The sequence below is a fragment of the Topomyia yanbarensis genome, chromosome 2, assembly GCF_030247195.1.
Source record: "Topomyia yanbarensis strain Yona2022 chromosome 2, ASM3024719v1, whole genome shotgun sequence".
In the NCBI taxonomy this organism is placed as follows: Eukaryota; Metazoa; Arthropoda; class Insecta; order Diptera; family Culicidae; genus Topomyia; species Topomyia yanbarensis.
Genome location: NC_080671.1, coordinates 351,550,977 through 351,570,979, shown reverse-complemented (window position 1 = coordinate 351,570,979; position 20,003 = coordinate 351,550,977). Strand labels below are relative to the sequence as shown.

The 20,003-nt window shown below is 41.6% G+C and overlaps 2 protein-coding genes across 2 annotated transcripts; both read right to left on the bottom strand.

Annotated features, from left to right (window-relative positions):
• Window positions 1-6,447: 6,447 nt before the first annotated feature.
• Window positions 6,448-10,296, bottom strand: LOC131680685 (uncharacterized). The gene is made up of 4 exons (XM_058961396.1): window positions 10,291-10,296; window positions 9,972-10,246; window positions 7,891-9,915; window positions 6,448-7,846 (listed from the first exon to the last, which is right to left on the bottom strand). Exons 1-4 carry the CDS (start codon window positions 10,294-10,296, stop codon window positions 6,448-6,450), a joined length of 3,705 nt encoding a protein of 1,234 aa, XP_058817379.1.
• A 7,691-nt stretch (window positions 10,297-17,987) lies between these two features.
• LOC131680684 (uncharacterized) lies at window positions 17,988-18,698 on the bottom strand. Its single transcript, XM_058961395.1, has one exon. The coding sequence runs from the start codon at window positions 18,696-18,698 to the stop codon at window positions 17,988-17,990; it is 711 nt and encodes a 236-aa protein (XP_058817378.1).
• Window positions 18,699-20,003: the final 1,305 nt, after the last annotated feature.

The following is a 20,003-nucleotide window of genomic DNA, read 5'->3' as shown; positions in this document are numbered from 1 at the left end:
TAGCAGAAGGCAAAAGACTCTTCACATTTCCTTTCGATCATGTCCATATGACCCTGCCTAGACCTAGTTTTCCGTTCTAAGTTTATAACTGATTCGTTCTAGAATACTAATCCATCTTTCAATTTCATTGCTTTCGTTTCTCTTAATTTCAACTATGCCGAAAATAACCAACAAAAACGATACAGTAGAACCTTGCGGCAATTAAAACATAGGAAGTTATTAAACGTTTAGCGAAGTGACGCCTGAATCAGTTTTCCATGGGGCCTAGCAGCGCGTAGTTGTGTATTAGTGCTCGATTCCCACAAACTAAATATTTTTGTGAAATAATGGTTACATTTAGCTGAATTGTAGGTTCAGATAAATTGTACATAATGCGAGTTATGTTTTGGTTAGAATATTCTAGTTCCACCTGTGACCGCATAGAGGGCGCAAACACTAACTTTTCGTAGAAGAGACATAGAATATCGAGATGTTTGGAAGAAATACTGCCCTCTATTCGATAACAAGTAGAACTAAAATGTTCTAACCAAAACACGACTCGAATTATTAACTTCAATTCTTGTGAACATGCTATTGTGCTAAACCAAACCAATTCAGCGAATTTTGCTGAATGGGATATGCAAAGCGTAGTTAGTAAGTCGATTGTCTTGCGCGCGTCCCACCTAGATTCGATTCCCAACCTCCGCACATAAGGTTAGAAATTTTTCTAACCTAAAAAAGAGCCAAACGACCCAGAGTTTAAAGTCTCTATAATCAAAATGTGAAAAAAAACTTTGTTGAAGACATTCCATAATTAATTTTGAAGAAGACATAAATACTCCGTGTGTTCTGAATAGCAAAATATGTTTGAATATATGTGAAACAAATCTTTTAAAACAAGTTATTCTCATCTAACTGTAATTGATAAATCTCTTCTGTTGTGTATAAACAAATAAAGTCTAGTTTTATTGAAAAAACTACAAGGGGCAGCCCTATGGGGTTGCACGAACTGTAGACGTAGGACTATACTACTTAAGGTTCAAGTTACCTTTTTTAAGCATGTGTTAGAATTGAACGCTTGGTAGTGTGCGTAGGAAAATTTGTGTTCAGCTTTGCCACCGGATTATCCATTTGAACCTTTTTAAAACTCTAAAAGAAGAATATCAGTCGATTTATTAGATCATCACGATTCAATTCATGCAAAATACCTGCTGGAAAAACCATCGGCTTAGCTAAATGGTGCTTTTGAAAAAGTGGCTGTGGTTTTTTCATTGCGCAGTTGTGTTGCGTACCCCAGCTCGGTGTGGTAGTGTGATAAAAAATCACAGCCACTTTTTCAAAAGCACCATCCAGCTAAGCCGATGGTTTTTCCAGCAGGTATTTTGCATGAATTGAATCGTGATGATCTAATAAATCGACTGATATTCTTCTTTTAGAGTTTTGAAAAGGTTTAAATGGATAATCTGGTGGCAAAGCTAAACACAATTTTTCTTACGCATACTACCAAGCCTTGAGGTAACTTGAGCCTTAATGTAAAATATTTATTTTCTTAGTACTTAGTGTGTGGGAAAAAACACCCGGACCGGTGAAGAAAAATTAAATTTTAGACAATATAATTACATCTCATGTATAGAACAAGCTTTCTAGTTGCTCTCAAACAGATCCTAAAAGTTCAAACACCCATGGATAACCCCAAGTTTGTAGATGTGTTTCGATGCCACAGGATTGTAAAATGGTTAATATTACGTCATGAAAATTCAATTCTTCCGTCACAATTTTTTTGCCTGCAAAATGCCCTGTGTATGCAAAGCTCATGATTTGTTGGAATATTAGCATTGATTGGAAAATGCTTTCCAACGCTGCGCATTGCATACATACAGGACATTTTGCAGGCCACTAGAAGCTGTTCATTTTACCACCGCCACATGTTCATTTTACCCTCTCGCTATAAACATGTCTCATTTTTGAACATGTTTAGAAATCAAGAATCATGTTTGAAAAAATGTGTTTATGACGAAGTATTTTTACCAGATATGTACAAAACATGTCTAACAAGAAACATAAGGAGATTGTAATGTCTCATTCACTTATTAGTTAGAAAATAATGACTTTGCTTAACGTGTTCATTTTACCGCCAGTTCCCCTACCTACCAACACATTCGCCTCAAACATTGAACCCAAGCGTACAATGCAAAATGAGTCAACGCTGATGATGATGGGTAGAGCGAAAGAGACAACTAGTACCACCATACCACGACACTATTAGCGCATTTCACCAAAATTCCACGCGGCCTTTCCCGATTGAAAGGAACGGCCGCGCTTGGCCCATCTGTCATAATATCGTCATTTTGCATAGCGAAGGGCTGAATGATAACACATTTTGTTCCAAAAAACAGCCCTGCGTTATGCAACACTTTGTGCAGGTTGATTATACCAGTTGCAAGTGGGGCCAAATTCACCAAGTAAAGTTCCTTTTAATTTACAGAATTGATAAAATTGCTTAGATGAGCTAAACTAATTAATCAAATCCTGTTTTAAAAACTGACCTTGCGTTTAAACCAAAATGGAAAGCCTATTACTACCAAATCATTACTTAATTTCAAGCGCAAATAGCAAATACATGTGCTAGTTAAACCAAAAATTTACTGGCAACATTACAGCGGAATTTAGGAAGCAGTTGGAGCGGTCGCCTGTTGGACGACACAGAGTAGCGTCCCTTCACAGCCTGTGTAACGGACTTCTAGCTCAGCTACACTGGCTGTAAAAAACAGCACAGTGATCTGCTTCACCAACCGTTCAACAGGGAACTGAGCGTGTCTGGCCAAGTCCGTTCTTTAAATAGTCGATGATGACGTCATTCTTAGAAGCGTTGCGCGCTAGGTACACCAATCCGTCGTACAGGGCTTGGGAAGCGCTATCTTCTGTGTGTTAATGCGCGATATTTTGACAAGGTTGTATATTATTTAATTTTTTAATGCTATGATATCAAAAATCTTTGGGTTTATCTATTGGAATCTATTCTTAGAAGTATTTCGGGGCGATTTGCGCAAAAAATTTGAATATTTATCGTGAGATGGCTGAATTATATGCGTTTAAAATTGGACCACTTCTCGTTACATACCATTTTTGTAGAATTTGCAGAGTGCACCCCCATATCGAAAACAAAGACGTAGTCCTACGTCAAAAAACAGACTTTAAGAAAATTTCTTGAATGTTGTTTTGTATCTTGATATATTGCATTTATGTAGCCTTCATATTTTCCACAGTTTTTTTAAATGACATTATCAACAACTTTGCTGAAGACACCAAATCTCTTACTAGTTTTGAAGTGTTACTTCTCCATCATTACTTCTAGGAGATTTTATCATCATAATCATTATATCATAATATAGGCATTTTATGCTGGAAAGCTTCTTCGAGGTTGTTAAAACTTCAAAGTTGATGGTTTCGAAATTATGTGAACTTGACCGTTAAAAAAGTTTTTGAACAGTTATTCCACTTTAAAAATGCACCTTGTATTTACATTCTTTAACTATATTATCATATTACAAAAGAAATTATAAAAGGCATCTGTTTGACTAATTTTGTTTTTGAACTTTCACTAATTTATTCAATTTTTATAAAATTTTAGCGTTTTCGAGATAAACGACGATTTTCATCAAATTCACAATCGAATTCGTATTTTTCATGTTGAATGTCTTTGAAGTACATGAAATGTCGACATTTGATGTAATCTTCAAAAAAGAAATTTGACGAAAATTGACTCATATAGAAAGGTTACGCAATCACTCTGAACATCGGCAACCTAACCCCGGGGGGAGGTAACTTTTTTTTGACACTATATCGTTAAAAGTTAAATAACTTCTCCGGATGATATTAGATCGTTGCGAGCACTCTTCGGTTAAGACAAGTAGAAGTATTATGATTCAGATTTTCAATATGTGCAAGTGTAGTTTTGATGCCTGAACTACCACCTAGTGGCGAAAATATAGACAAGTTGGCTTTTCTTCATATACATTCAAATTTCAAGTTGGTCCGGTTGCTAGACTTGATCGATTTGGTTCAAAATTGCATCCGATAGACCTGGTGGGATAGGAAATTAACTCAAAAGCTAATCGATGGGGATTATTTTTCTCTGCTCACTCTAGACTGATACATTCCGTGCACTACAAAATTTTGTCTCGTGAACACGTTACCGACAAAAAATCTATTTTATTATGCATTACGAATTCCATGCTAAACATTTCCACCATACATTTGACACTTACATCAACATTGTATTTGATATACATTGTCTGTACCTTCAACCTACTTTGACAAAATGATTTACAGGTGCCAGCTTTATTGCCTTGACTACATTACCACGTACACGTACATAAAATTGCTGCTCCATTTGTCCCTAATACATTATGACTGCGCATAGCGCAATAGTTTCGTCCGCTCTCCGTATGATGTTACAAAATTTAAATAAAACTTTTCGCATTTGTCATAGAGCTCTCCTGCACTATTTCCACTCTGTCCGTCCAGAACCGAGGAAAACCACTTCCTCGACGGCGGCGGCGACGTACAGCGTCATACACACAAACACATACAACCAACCTCCATCAGCGTGGCGCGAGAATAAAAAAGGAACTTGCACAAGACAAAGTACCTTCCAGCAGCATCCAACTTGGTTCCCGAAGACGGTATATTAAATTCAGGCAGCTATAAATTATTTAGAACGAACAACGAAAGAAGAAAATGGAAAAATAACAAACTTTCCCACCCAGCCGGCCCAGGCGGCATTCCGACTTTTTGACTTTTCCGAAGCGTGGCAGGATGTATCAATCCCTTGGGTATTCGTTATCTCCGGGAACATTAACCGCATTTTCCCCTTTTCGGTGTTTGGAATGCAACTTGAGCCGTCCCTAGCCGTGGGGACAAATTTGGCAGCCGCACGCCGAAAGCTACTATGGGAGCCCAAATGATCCACCACCTCATCAGCGTTTTGTGGCCAAAGGCAGGATACAATGAGCGCGCGAACTCTGAAACGGGGGGGGGGAGAAGTATTAAAAATTTCATTAATTCTGTCCACATGAATAAATGGTTATGATAATGTCCTCTGTCCGGCGATAATTTCTGCTGCCGATCGGCTCAGATTTGGTTCGTTGCCAGTTCGAGCACTACCGGTGGCAACACCGGCCTGGTCGTTTTGTGTGACAGATTTCGGAGCGGGAAGCAGGAATAAAAACAATTCTAAACTAAATCCATCTAGCAGCTTTCTTTCGCGTTACTTTGCACACGTGCACCAACATGAGAAGAAAACGTGTGATATTGAACATCCCAACAAACAGCAGTTACAGATAAGCACCAGCAACAGTATAACATATTATATTATATTATATTATATTATATTATATTATATTATATTATATTATATTATATTATATTATATTATATTATATTATATTATATTATATTATATTATATTATATTATATTATATTATATTATATTATATTATATTATATTATATTATATTATATTATATTATATTATATTATATTATATTATATTATATTATATTATATTATATTATATTATATTATATTATATTATATTATATTATATTATATGATGGCGCTTACCGAGACCCTACGTTGTGTCCTTTTTGTTCCTCGCCAGAATCTGTCCGGCGTCGTGATGGCGGTAACTGGGCTAATCACCCTAACTGCAGTGCAATGCAACTCACCGGCGAGAAGATGCAACAGCGACGGTAGGAAGCAACAGCAAACAGCAGTAACAGAGCAGAAGCGGATAACAGCGGGCAACACAAAACGTTAAATCACACACGTTCTAACAAAAGAAAACTTTATTCCGTTCTGAACTTTCACTTTACTTGATAATTGTACAACTAGTAATAAACATAGAAATTTTGCTGATCTTGTTCGCATGCAGGTTTAATTTAGACTATCTGATGATCCCGATCGATCGATGCACGAAGGCGATGATCGCAAACCGGGTTGCCAGAAGGGCTATAGAAACTGGCATAACCCTACGGCCGTTAGCACCATTAGCATGTGAAACGCAATGTTGCGTATTACGGTTGCCAACATTTCAGTACGGTACAACATACTCGCCGCCTTGAACGATTGTGTTCAACATAATAAACGTAAACAATAAACATTATAACTTATAGCTAGGCAAAATAAATTTTCACTTCTTATAAACTACCACTTTTTTCTAATTTTCAGCTTATTCTAGTGGTGTATCCGGACTCCGTTGGGCCGGTTGTGGGTTGTTGGCCATCGTTAAACATCCTTCTGCTTCTGGGGCTGTCGTTGTGCACGGTAACAGACAGATTTTTGTAATCGGTCGAGTGATGATACCGCGGTCAGTACGAAGTGATACAACTCGCGTAAGTTGATCCTTTCCTGGCAGGACTGATTCGATGCGAGCGAGTGGCCAACGAATTGGTGGTTGCAGATCGTCAACGATGATGACTAGTTTGCCAGGGATAATTTCGTCGTTCCGTATCCATCGTCTCGCGTCTTTTTTGTAGCTCCTGCAGGTACTCTTTTCGCCAATGCATCCAAAATTGCTGCACATGCATCTGCAGCTTTTGATAGTGGTCGAGTCGGTTCGCAGGTATGTTCCGTAGGTCTGGGTCGGGCAGGGCATGCATCGATGATCCGATGAGGAAGTGGGCAGGTGTCAAAGCGGCTAAATCATTAGGGTCTTCTGTCATTGGAAGCAACGGTCGCGAGTTCATAATTGCTTCGATTTGGGTAAGAATCGTGCACATTTCCTCGAACGAAAGTCGACTTGAACCCAGCTGTCGGAACAAGTGTTTTTTCGCTACCTTTACGGCCGCCTCCCACAAACCGCCAAAGTGGGGGGCTTTAGGGGGTATCAAGTGCCAGGTAATTCCTTCTGCGGTACAGGCAGAAGATATTTCTTCCTGCTGGGAACGATTTTGAAGCATGGTAAACAGTGCAGATAGTTCATTCTTAGCCCCTTCAAAATTCTTCCCGTTATCTGAATGAATGTGCGCGGGCCGGCCACGCCGGGCAATAAATCTTCGCAACGAACATAAGAAGCCTTGGGTGGACAAATCGCTAACCAATTCTAGGTGGACTACTTTGGTCGCGAAGCACACGTAGGCTTTAGCAGGTGCGGCACGTTTGTGAATTGGTCGAAGGTACAATGGACCCGCATAATCCACACCTGTGACACTGAACGGACGACTGGGTATTACTCTTGGGGCTGGCAGTTGGCCAATTTGCTGCTGGGCAGGTGCCGGATTGAGGCGTGTGCAACGAAAACAATTTCTGACGACGCTGCGTATTAGTTTGCGGCTTCTCGGGGGCCAGAATTCCTCTCGAATCGTTGTCAGCAGTAGACGCCCGCCGCCGTGGAATAGTTTCCGGTGAAAATGTTCGACGATGAAGCGAGTTAGCGGATGATTGGTAGGAATTAAAGTGGCGTGCTTTGCTTGGTAGGGTAATTGCGACAGATTCAAACGACCTCCCACTCTCAACACTCTCTCTGGGTCTATAAATGCGCTCATCAAGTGAAGGGGGGAACGCTTCGAAACTGAATTGCCTTCCTCCAATTGTTTTATTTCTGCAGCAAAATCGTCGTGTTGAGCCAAACGAATAAGAAGCGTTTTTGAATTTGATAGTTCTTCGACGGTAAGTGATCGGTCGATGGGAGTCGGTGAGGGCTGCGCACTTTTGCTCGAGTATTGGTGACGAATTTCATACAGTATGCAATGATGCGAAGAAGGCGATTGTATGATGACCATCGTAGAAACCAAGGGTGCACTGTCGGTGTTACTTGAGCGACAACGACGGTTGTTTTTATTTCCAGTACTTCTTGTGGGACACCTGGAGGTATCGAATTGGGCCAATTTTGCAGGGAACGTGTTAACCAACTAGGACCGTTAGTCCACAAATAGCTTTTGAGGAAATCTTCGACAGACATACCGCGCGAAACCAGGTCAGCTGGATTTTCTCCTCCAGGAACGTGTTTCCATTGGCATCCGTGTGTGTACTGCTGGATTTCTGACACTCTGTTGGCAACGAACGTGGGCCATACGTTTGGTGGAGATCGTAGCCACTGTAGAGTGACAGCTGAGTCGGACCAGAAATAGGATGCTATTATGTTGACGTCGATGGCCTTTTTGATGTGGGTGTGCAGATGAGCAGCTAGCACGGCAGCACACAGTTCCAATCGAGCGATGCTGATTCGCTTCAGTGGGGCGACGCGTGACTTTGAAGCCAAAAGCTGGATCCTCACTCTTCCTCGTCCATCTTCACAGCGAGCGTACGTGCATGCACCGTATGCGGATTGGGAAGCATCTGCAAAGGTGTGCAGTTGAATAGATGAGCCGGGTAATAAGGCATACCTGTCTACACGGTGCTCCGAAATCTTTGCCAGTTCTCGATGGTAGCTTTCCCATTTAGACTTGATGGGTTCTGGTACAGGATCATCCCAGCCGCAGGATAGAAGCCACAGTTCCTGCATCAAAATTTTCGCTCGGACGACGACAGGGGCGATTAATCCAAGAGGGTCGAATAGTCGTGCTATGTCGGAGAGAATCGTTCGCTTTGTCGGGTGTTCATCGCTGTGTCGAATCTGTGAGTCGAAACGAAGGAAATCAGCTTCGGGCTCCCAACTAATTCCCAATGCCTTAATGGTTTCATTTGGACAAAAGTGCAAAGCGGATTGCATGCCAATCTGATCATCGGTGAGACCTTGCAGAACTTCGAGCCGGTTAGAGGTCCATTTACGTAGTGCGAATCCTCCTTTTTCCAATAGTTCAGCGAGCTCTATGCGAAGACGGATTGCTTCTTCCACGGTTTGAGCTCCACCAATAAAATCGTCCACGTAGAAACCCTTTCTAAGTGCTGGGCCAGCTGCAGTGAATGTTCGACCTTCATCTTCTGCCAGTTGCTGGAGAGTTCGTGTTGCCAGGTAAGAAGATGGACCGAGACCATACGTAACAGTGAGTAGTTCGTATGTCTGGACTGGAGACTGGTTTGAAAATCGCCAAAGGATGCGCTGCAAAGGAGAATCGTTGGGGTGAACAAGTACCTGTCGGTACATTTTGGCTATGTCACCGACCAGGGCGATCGGAAAGGTACGAAACCGCAAGATGATGGTCAAAAGATCGTCTTGTACCACAGGACCCACGCAAAGAGCTTCGTTTAGAGAGAAGCCGGTAGAAGTTTTGGCCGAGCCGTCAAATACGACCCGAACCTTGGTCGTCGTACTTGCTTCCTTAATTACGGGGTGGTGGGGCAGATAGTAGGCTTGAGAGTGGTGTTCGTCGTCCGCTTCGACCAGCCGCATATGGCCGAGGGAGAGGTACTCTCGCATAAACAAATGGTATTCATCTTTTAGGTTTGGGTCTCGTTCCAAACGCCTTTCAAGTAGTCCGAAACGGCGTTGTGCAGTGCTCTTCGACTCTCCTAGCATAACGTTAAAGTCTGGTTTACGGGGATACCGAACGATGTATCGTCCTGTAGGATCACGGGATACGGTTGATTGATACAACGATTCACAGTGCCTTTCTTCAACAGAGTAGTTGTCCTTGGTAGTCAGCTCTTCAGTTTTCCAGAAACGCTCTAGACTGTCCTCCAAAGAAATCATCGAAACAACCATAGAGGTGGGTGACGTCACTTGTATAGGGGAATTTTGGTTTGTCGACCCAGCAACAATCCAACCGAAGACACTGTCCACCAATAGAGGAAGGTTTCGGCCCAGCTGCAGGCGTGCAGCACTCGGGAAGAACGAGTAGAAATGTTTGGCACCTAGCACCATGTCGATTGGCTGACTCTCGTTGAAAGACGGATCTGCAAGAAATAAGTCCTTCGGAATGTGCCATTCTTTTGTTGATATGGTTTGCGATGGAAGGTTCGCCGTTACTTTGTCCATCACAAGAAAGTCGACGCTGCACGAAAAATCACCCTTTCTAGAAAAAACATGAGCGAAAACGGATTCACGTACTGGCTTTGAAAGTTTGCCGGCCCCTTGTACTGCCTTCGAAGGCGTAGAATATGAGCCATACGATCTGTGATGAGGCTCGGTTGCGATGCGCTGTCGAGAAGTGCGCGCGCTAGATGCTCTTCACCGTACGCATCGATCACCTTAACGATCACGGTGAGAAGGAACACGTTCTCACGGTACTGCTGGACAGTGGCACTGACTTCAGTTTGCGGGATGCTCTCAGTAGCAGCAACTGTTGATTGCGTAGACGGTTGTGCTGCAGAAGACCCACTGGGCTGCGAAGAAGTCGAAGCGGTTGTAGCTGGAGCGGTATATGTACCTTCATTGTTGAATCGACTGGAACCGTCGGGCTGTTCAGAGTGGAGAAGAGTGTGATGACGACAGCTGCACTTACGGCAGTTGAAATTGGATGGACAATTGCGGGCAATGTGATCACCTTTCATACAGTTGTGACACAGACGTTTTGATTTCACAAACTGCTGACGTTCACTCGACGAAAGTCGGTTAAAACGCTGACATCTCATCAGTAAATGGGACTGGTTACAGAGGACACATTTCTCACCAACATGTGTTACTGGTAAACTCGCTGTGGAGGCACAAGAAGAGAGACGAAGCTGTGAATGGAATGTTCTCTTCGACGAATGAGTTGGTGGACCAGAAGCGGAATGCGAATCAGCAGTTTGATGGTTGACTGAGATCGATTCCAGTACTCGAGTTCTTCGTTGCAGAAAATCTATGAGACAAGTGTAATCCGGATTGTCGACGGTAGATGCATGGTCTTCCCATGCCTTCAAAGAGTCGTGCATAGCAGATGCTCCAAAATGGTACTCCAGGCGTCGGTTGGTTCTCCTAGTTGTCGAAGAATCTTGGTGTGACGTTCAAATTCGTCCACCAACCCGTGAAGCGCAGCAGCAGACTCCTTCTTCATCCTCGAAATGTCCAACAGTGCCTGTAAGTGACGCTTCTTCAGCAAATAATCGTTGGAATACCTGCTTTCTAAAGTTTTCCAAGCTAAAGAATAGTTCGCAGAGCTGATACCGATCGATTCAATCAACTGAGCAGCTTCCCCCTTGACAGCTGCCCTCAAATAGTGGAATTTCTGAATATCCGGTACCTCAGAATTTGAATGAATCAATGCCAAGAAAGTATCGTGGAATGCAAGCCATTGCATGTAATCACCATCGAACTCAGGCAACGAAATTGTTGGCAGCTTGATGCCAGAGAGAGTGGAGGATACACGAGATGGTTGAGGGCTCCGATCGTTAGGAAGAGGAGACAATTTTGAAATAAGACATGCTTTTATTTTAAAGAGCCGGGGCTCGAAATCAGCACGCACAGTAGCATGCTCGACCTTACCATCTTCGTTGGTTTCGTTGTCCTCCAGTTCCGCTTGAACGGTCTCCAAATTATTCCAAATTCCGTTCAGGTACTCTAACCTCAAAGGTACCTGCGATTCGTCACGAAGAGCGTCGTACTCCACAGCAAAAACCTCTGCCCGACCCAGAGCAGCAAGCAGTGTAGCTCTCCGTGACAGTAGCTGGCTTCTATTGTCGACCTCCGCCATCTCGAATAGCGGGAATCAGGAACGTGGCTAACCAGGAACAGTAGATCAACCTGCACAATGAAAGACCACAGTAGACCCACAGGAGGGGTGGTAAATACTTGGAAAGAGGCTCACCTTTTCCAAGGCAAGTATGTGCCTTGTATATTTATTCAGCCAACAGGAACAGTACAGTACCGTCCGCATTGGTAGGTGAGATGATGATCCGAAGCAGTGCTCAAAAAACCGACGAAAACTCACAGGAATATCCAGTTAGCAGCAACAGCAAATAATTCGGTTCCGCAAAGATGAAATCACGTTGAAAACCACGGCTAGGAACGCCACGGAAGTGTGAAGATGCCACTGCAGCAACAGTACAGCTCAGCAGGCGGATTCACCACGGCTAGGGACGCCACAGTGAACAATGGTCCTATTCTAATGCAGATCGTTGAACAATGGCGCTTTGTGGCCAGCACAATGCCAATTCCGCAATCAATTGAAGCGATTGTTGATCCGGAACAATACGAATCGCGCATGCAATAAAGAAAAGGAAATCTAAAGGGCACCTGCGATACCCGCAACACAGATTGGACAGGTAATTACCTTGTATCCAATTAAATTAAGCCTTGGATTTAATTTTGGCAGCAGCATGCGATGATCCAAAACTTTCCTTCCCTTGGTCAAGAGAATCAAAATGGCGACGGCCAGTGAAAGGCTCCGCACGTGGTCCGAAACAGATCCTGGTCACGGCACCAAAATTATGATGGCGCTTACCGAGACCCTACGTTGTGTCCTTTTTGTTCCTCGCCAGAATCTGTCCGGCGTCGTGATGGCGGTAACTGGGCTAATCACCCTAACTGCAGTGCAATGCAACTCACCGGCGAGAAGATGCAACAGCGACGGTAGGAAGCAACAGCAAACAGCAGTAACAGAGCAGAAGCGGATAACAGCGGGCAACACAAAACGTTAAATCACACACGTTCTAACAAAAGAAAACTTTATTCCGTTCTGAACTTTCACTTTACTTGATAATTGTATAACTAGTAATAAACATAGAAATTTTGCTGATCTTGTTCGCATGCAGGTTTAATTTAGACTATCTGATGATCCCGATCGATCGATGCACGAAGGCGATGATCGCAAACCGGGTTGCCAGAAGGGCTATAGAAACTGGCATAACCCTACGGCCGTTAGCACCATTAGCATGTGAAACGCAATGTTGCGTATTACGGTTGCCAACATTTCAGTACGGTACAACATTATATTATATTATATTATATTATATTATATTATATTATATTATATTATATTATATTATATTATATTATATTATATTATATTATATTATATTATATTATATTATATTATATTATATTATATTATATTATATTATATTATATTATATTATATTATATTATATTATATTATATTATATTATATTATATTATATTATATTATATTATATTATATTATATTATATTATATTATATTATATTATATTATATTATATATTATTGATTACTGCCTTGATACTCGTGATCAGATGTTCTTCCTGGCTTCTTGGCCTTGCGGGTCACGAATGTGAACACTCCATCCTTGGTGGTAGTTTCTTCACTGGTGGTATTAGTTGTTAAGTTTGACGCACTTGACGCAGCTTTTACAGTTGTCATTATTGCCTGAACAGCAGCCACAAATTTGGCAACCGTTTGCGGTTCAGTTGAAGAGCAGGCGAGCTTTCCTCAGCGGTTTCTGGGCATGGTTTTCCGTAGTGTGCCGTTTGTTCACAGAACTGGCACGTATTCATTTGTCCTTGATATGTACTAAGAGTTCGCTGTGTAATGGTATCACCCCCTTCTGTTTTGTACTGCAGGGTAAGGTAGGAGGGAATGGGTTGGTCTACCCGCATTCTCACCACAAAGACACCATTTGAAATACCTGGGAAGTAGTTTCTCCATGTGTCCTCCGTAATTGATTCCACTGCTCCGAAATTCGACATGAATTTTTTAATTGCCACTTTGCAAGTAAGTGGAGATAAATCATGTAATTTAACTTCAATATTTCCATTATCCATGTATTTAGGGATCTTGATTTCAAAGTTGTCACAAACAAGCACGTGTTTCGAGTTGTTCTGCGAAATGAATCTTTTCGCTTGGGCGAATTTGTTGAAAGTTATCAGCACCGCATGCCTGACGTGCTCAAGCTGTATGCAGGTGACTTCCGAAAACCGAAGCTGCATTTTCACCTTCAGCAGATGTTACACATCACGAATACTTGGTCTTATGCGAAAAGACCTGAAGTCAATCGCCACTGTGTTAGGCCGAATAATCACGTTTGGTTGATGAGACCCAGTCATCTTGAAAAATCACCCAATAATACAAATAACGGTATTCTTTGTTCTTCAAACAATGCACACAAGTAACTGTTTTTTTCGTTCGCTTTGCACTGGCTCGGACAGAAGCAGGAGCACACTGAGTATCATGACCGCTGTCTTTGATGGTTGAAAATAGACTGGCTAAAACATATTCTAAATAGATTCTCGTACGATAGCCATAAGAAGAGTTTTTGTTGTCTGGGAAGTAAAAACGGTGATATGGCCCTCCGGTAACAATGTGAATAAAAATCTATGTATTATCTTTATATTATATATCTTATCTATGTTTGTACTAAAAAATCCGTATAATGCCGTTAAAAGTGTATAAATGACAGCTCTGAGAGCTCTAAGTATATGTAAAACATGTCAATATATATTATTGTTGCTCTTGAAATCATGATCATAATTCACATTATTCCGCGTGAAAAATCTAAAGTAACATCAGTGAAGTGAAGTGTTCAAGAATTGCGCGACAGCCAAACAAGAGCTAGCCTTGGTCGGAAAAATTAATTTTTCAAGAAAATTAGTTGAGGAATTTCAACTTCGCCTCTTCAGAACGCGACACTAATTTAGTGACAGGGCTAAGCTAGCGCCGGACTGACGCTAGCTCCAAATAATCAAACACAATTTGTGTTTCTGAGCAAACCTCCAGCCCTGCGTGATGTCCCGCAAGAAAAGGAGCTCATTTTTAAGCTGATGAGAACTAACGAAATCGAAACATTTGGTTCGGCTTAGAAAGCCAATGCACAAAGATGGTTTTAAACAATTTTCTCTTTAATGAAGAAAAATAGTTTTTACCAAAATTGTTCTCCACTAAGAAGAAAAATAGCATATAGCCTAATTTCCTAAACCTATAGTGGAAACAATCCACGAATTAATTCATGCTCTGAATTTATACATTTTTCTACAAACTTTTGTTTGATGTTTTGTATTATTTCTTCTATTGTGTTAATTTCTGCTATTTCGTGTATGGTTCTGATTCTGGTATACCTGGACAGGTTATATATCATTCGCAAAAAGGTATTTTGAATGATTTGTAGCTTCTTTATGTGCGTCGCAGCATAGCTGTCCCATATGGGAGAGCCATATAGGATTACTGGGAGAGTAATTTGGTTGTAGACCGCTGATTTGTTGATACCGTAAAACGGGGTATCTTTGATCGCCGGGGTAAGTTTGATCAAATGAGACTTTTTTAAATAATGTACGATAAGATGATTCCCTGTAGCACTATTTAATTTCTGTCCTGTAAAAGTTCAATAAAAGTCAGCTATATTCTTCTAGGGAATTTTGTTTTCCTTCGAGACGTCACAATATCGGGCCATTAAATCGCCTACAGATATGCAATTTACACAACATTTCGAGCATTATCTCTAATTTCGATACACATATTTTGCTGATCAAATTTACCCCGAAAACAACGACTGAAAATTTACAACAAAGTAATTTTATTTTTATAGTAAAACGAAATGAAATACCCAACAATTTGAAAAATTTTAATCTATGGGTACCAGTACTTGTTTTAAAAATCCAAATAGTTACATCTACCTGAATTGAAGAAAGTTATTCGAAAAACTTTGAAAAAATTGATCAATGTTCCCCCGCTTTACGGCAATTGATAGTCTGGAGTTTCTGTTTATCAAAGGGTATAATTTTTTGAGAACTATTTGGCATTTGGTTCTGGTTTTTTTCTATGTGTGTTCTAAAGAGAAGTTTGCTATCCAGCATAAGGCCTAGGCTTACTACTTCGTTAGTCCATTCAGCTGAGTTGCCGGTTAGGTAATTTTTTATAATTTTTATCAGGTAAATCAGAAAGTTATATCTGTACAACTTATAGAGAAGACCCTTATGCCAGACATTATCGAAGGCCTTTTATATATCTGGCTGCACCATTGTCGTGGACTTGGATACGGTCTTATTTCGCCGGACGAATTTAATGTCCCGAGAAAGCTGGTGAGAACTAGAGTGCCTTTTCCCAAAACCAAACTGTTCTTCTGGAAGGATTCTATTGTTGTTGACATGTTCTAGAAGGCGATCAAGGATGAGCCTACCGTAGAGTTTGCTCAAAGAGGACAGTAAGCTAATTGGCCTATAGCTGGAGACCAACGTTGGGTCTTTTCCCGGCTTCGGAATAGGGACAATTTTTGCACATTTCCAGTTGGACGGGAAATATTGGATGTTCATTCATTTGTTGAGAATATTGGTCAGGTGGGTTAAGCTTCGAATACTTAGATTTTTTAAAACAATGTTGAATATGGAATCCAGTCCCGGGGCCTTCATATTTTTGGAGTTTTTGAGAGCTAATCTAACTTCGTCCAGGGAAATCTTTTTATTGTTTGGCACATAACAGGGCGTGTTATTGAAGTTCACCATTTTTTCGTGCACTTGTGGCTCCATGGGACTGTTCATAGTATTGCCTAAGTTGTGTGACGCTACAAAGTGTTGCGCAATAGCATTTTTCTTCAGGGGAGATAAGAAGAGATTCATTCACTTTCAACGGTGGGATTTGTTGAGGTTTAGATTTTAGCACTTTCGAAAGTTTCCAGAAGGGATTGGAACGGGAGTCTAGTTTGTACAAATCGTTTTGATTTTTTTCGTTTTTCAGGCGTTCGATTTTGTCACGAATTATTTCTGTTAGCCTAGCTGCTAGATATTTCTCATTTAAATTACCGGATCTTTGGAATCTTCTTCTGATAGTATTTCTTTTTGTAATCATCATTTTTGTCACTGGGTCAATTTGGAAAGGATTACTCACGTTAGTAGTTATTCTCGGGATACACTCGTTCTCGGCTGCTTCGATGGCACTTTGGAGTGTCGCTAGCTCACGGTTGATGTCCTCGGGCGTCGCCAGGGAGAATTCTGTGTTGATTCGATGGTCGACTCTTCGTTGGAATTTGACCCAGTTGACGTGGTGTTAATCCTTCCTATGATTTCTTGGCCGACGTAACGGAGTGGATCTGCAAGTGGAGCTCGACAGGATAGTGGTCCGAACTCAGCTCACCAATTGTGACCGGGTCATTGATGTAGGAGTCAGCATTTGTCAGGAATAGGTCGATGGTTGATGGGATTCCGGATGGCGATATATTTGTTGGGTCCAAAGGAACGTTGATTGTATAGTACCCCAACTGAGAGTCATTGAACAGCAGCTCTCCATTTTTATTCCGGCGATGGTTTCTCCAGGTTTCATGACGAGCATTTAAGTCACCGGCGACGATGAACTTTTTGTTTGTTCTGGTTAACTTTACCAGATCATTCTCAAATTTCCTGCTTTTCCGTTGCTGTCAACGCATTGCTTTGGACAGTAGGCCCCAATGATTAGCAATTCTCATGCATTAGTTGTTACTGTTACTCCTAGTGCTTCGCTTGTGGTGCTTTGATAATGTGGTTGAATGTTGTATTTAATGTTGTTTCTTACCGCTATCATCACTCCGCCCCCGCTTGAGTGTGTGCGATCTAGTCTGACGACGATGAACCCGGGTAAGTGAAAGTTGGTACCGGGTTTCAGGTGTGTTTCGGTTGATACGAGGATGTCAATGTTGTGACGAGTCAACAGATCCGGTAGCTCAAGACTTTTCCACGTTATGGAGCGGGCATTCCAAAGTAGCAATTTGAGATTGTTAGTATCCATAGGTTAGAACTAGGTTGCCAATCAAACGAACTTGTTCGTGGCGGGTGGAACACTGTTGAAGCTTATCGCACATTTCGTTGAGATTATGTTGTGATGTCTGTTGAAACCCAGGCGGGGGAGCAGGTGAGGTGGACCTTTGTGTTTGTGGACGATGTTCATTGCGATTATTGGACTGAGCTGTCCACCGGGCTTGCATTGGAATCTGGGTACCGGGACTGAGGGCTGGAAAATCTTCAATTCCGGGTGGTGTGGGCGGATTTCTTCTTCTTCCAGGTTGATTGAAGGTGGAAGCCTGTTTCCGGATGTGTTTGTATTCTTCGCGTCTGGGACAGGAGCGGTCCGTCGATCGGTGAGGCTTGCTGCAGTTGGCACATTTATACGCAGCTACGTCTAGGTAGGGGCACGCATCTGTTTGATGGCCCAGTGAGCAGACATTGCACCTAGCATTGAGTCGGCAGTTTCGCATGCCGTGTCCAAAATTCAGAACCTCATACACTGTGTTACATCCTTGTTCGTTCCTCGATATCCTTCCCATGAGACGATAACATCATGGATAACTCTGGCGGCCTTGAGTGCACCTAGTGACACAGTGCCTTTCTTGAAATGCACCAGGTACAGACAGTCACGATATTCAATCTTTTTGTTGTGTCTCTTCATTGAAAAAACCGCCAGCGGTGTGAGTTTGATGCGGTATTCCAGATCCGATTTGATATCTGCTACGTCTATGACGGGCAGACCCCGAATTACTGCCTTGAAGGGTTTTTCCGACGGAGTGTTGAAGGTGAAATATTCGGCTTTCATCCTGTCGAGGTACAGCATGGCTTTCTGATAGTCCTCCTTGGACGTGAGAACGGTTTTGATTCGCACACGGCACATTTTGTATGACGCATTGACTTCGATCACCTTCTTGGCTTGCTTTAATTTATCTATGCCGATGGATTTTACCATCAGAGGAGAGATTTTGGTTGCAATCGGGGGTTGCGAGTCAGGCACATCGCCAAATCCGTTCATGTTGCTGTCGTTCACCGCTGTGCCACTTTCACTGATGGCGCTTGATGCGTGTTGCGACATGACAGACGTCTTCGTTGATGCTCGGTCATCGCACCGCTGCTTCTTTTTGATGACCAGATCGGGAGTGCTGGCCGTTACGTTGGCGTTTGGACTGCCGCACTTCTTTCGCCTACGTCCCATATTGGGTAGAGTAGACCGCTTTTAGTTTGATAACACACTTTTTTCCGCACTCGAAAGTCAACTGTTCCGATCGAGAGTAAAAAGTGAACTGATCTTGGAGACAAATCTCGCGCGAACTTATATATACAATAGGGTGGGGATGGTTTTTTCAGCACAGCACTTTTTTGGTTCTTTTTGGGGTCCCAAACAACTGTGCAAAATTTGGGGTCGATTGGATTTGACCCGGCGTAGCGCATTGCGTTTAAAATTTGTATGGAAATTAGTATGAGAAAACCTACTTTTTTGCATTTTCAATTTTACAGAGTACAATTCTTCCTGCAGTATACTAACAATTAGATAGAAGTATAATCCAGGATATGCTGAACAACTTTGCAGAAGGATACTTGGTGCTAGAAGTTATAGCTGTTCAAAGTTCGATAGATCGAATTAATTGCGAAAAATCATTTTTTTGCCAACACTGCGGGTGTACCAATGACATTTCATATAGCATACCAAAATAACATCATATACATCAGATTTACCACATTGGTATGTTTGGATGAATTAATCATAAGCCTTAGCTCAATTTCATGGACATAGGTAGTTTTGCAATAGGGCGTAGTGAGGGGAGAGGGAGGGAGACTTTTAAATATGGAAATTTCAACTGAAATAACTGAAATCTTATTGAATTGGAATGTTCAGATGAATTATATTACAACATGTACATAATCTACAAGAGCCCCAGTTCAACAGCCATTTTTACTTCAGGTGATCGAACAACATCGAAAAGAGCATCCTATCAAATCATAGTGCGTATTAAACTGAAATATAATCAATGCATTCCTCTGACATATCAACTCGACATCAGTTGATTCAGTCTACAACTTTACTTCAATTGATATAGTCAATGTCAAGTCAATGCAGAGGGATACAGTATGTTTCGTTTCATCGTTACTATGCATAGGACATTGTGCAAATGTTTTAAAATAACACTGAAAACCATTCGATGAAGAAAATAACAGAACAAATTCTTGTTTTCCTAATTAGTTGATTTCAACAGAAAAATGAAAAACGTAACTAATTTTTTTCTTAATTTTGCGAGATTCTCAAATAATAGTTATTGAAAATTATTATTGATTTTGATTCAAGACGCACATCATACGAAATGACAGCAAAGTAGCTAAGATGCACACCTTACTGAAATTCATAAAGGTAGCGACAGCAACTAAGTTCATACACACTGGGCATAACGGTTATGCACGTAGGTAGTTGTCTCAGCTTGGAAAGCTTGTTTTAGCCTGGACGCACATACCTGAACCAGTACAC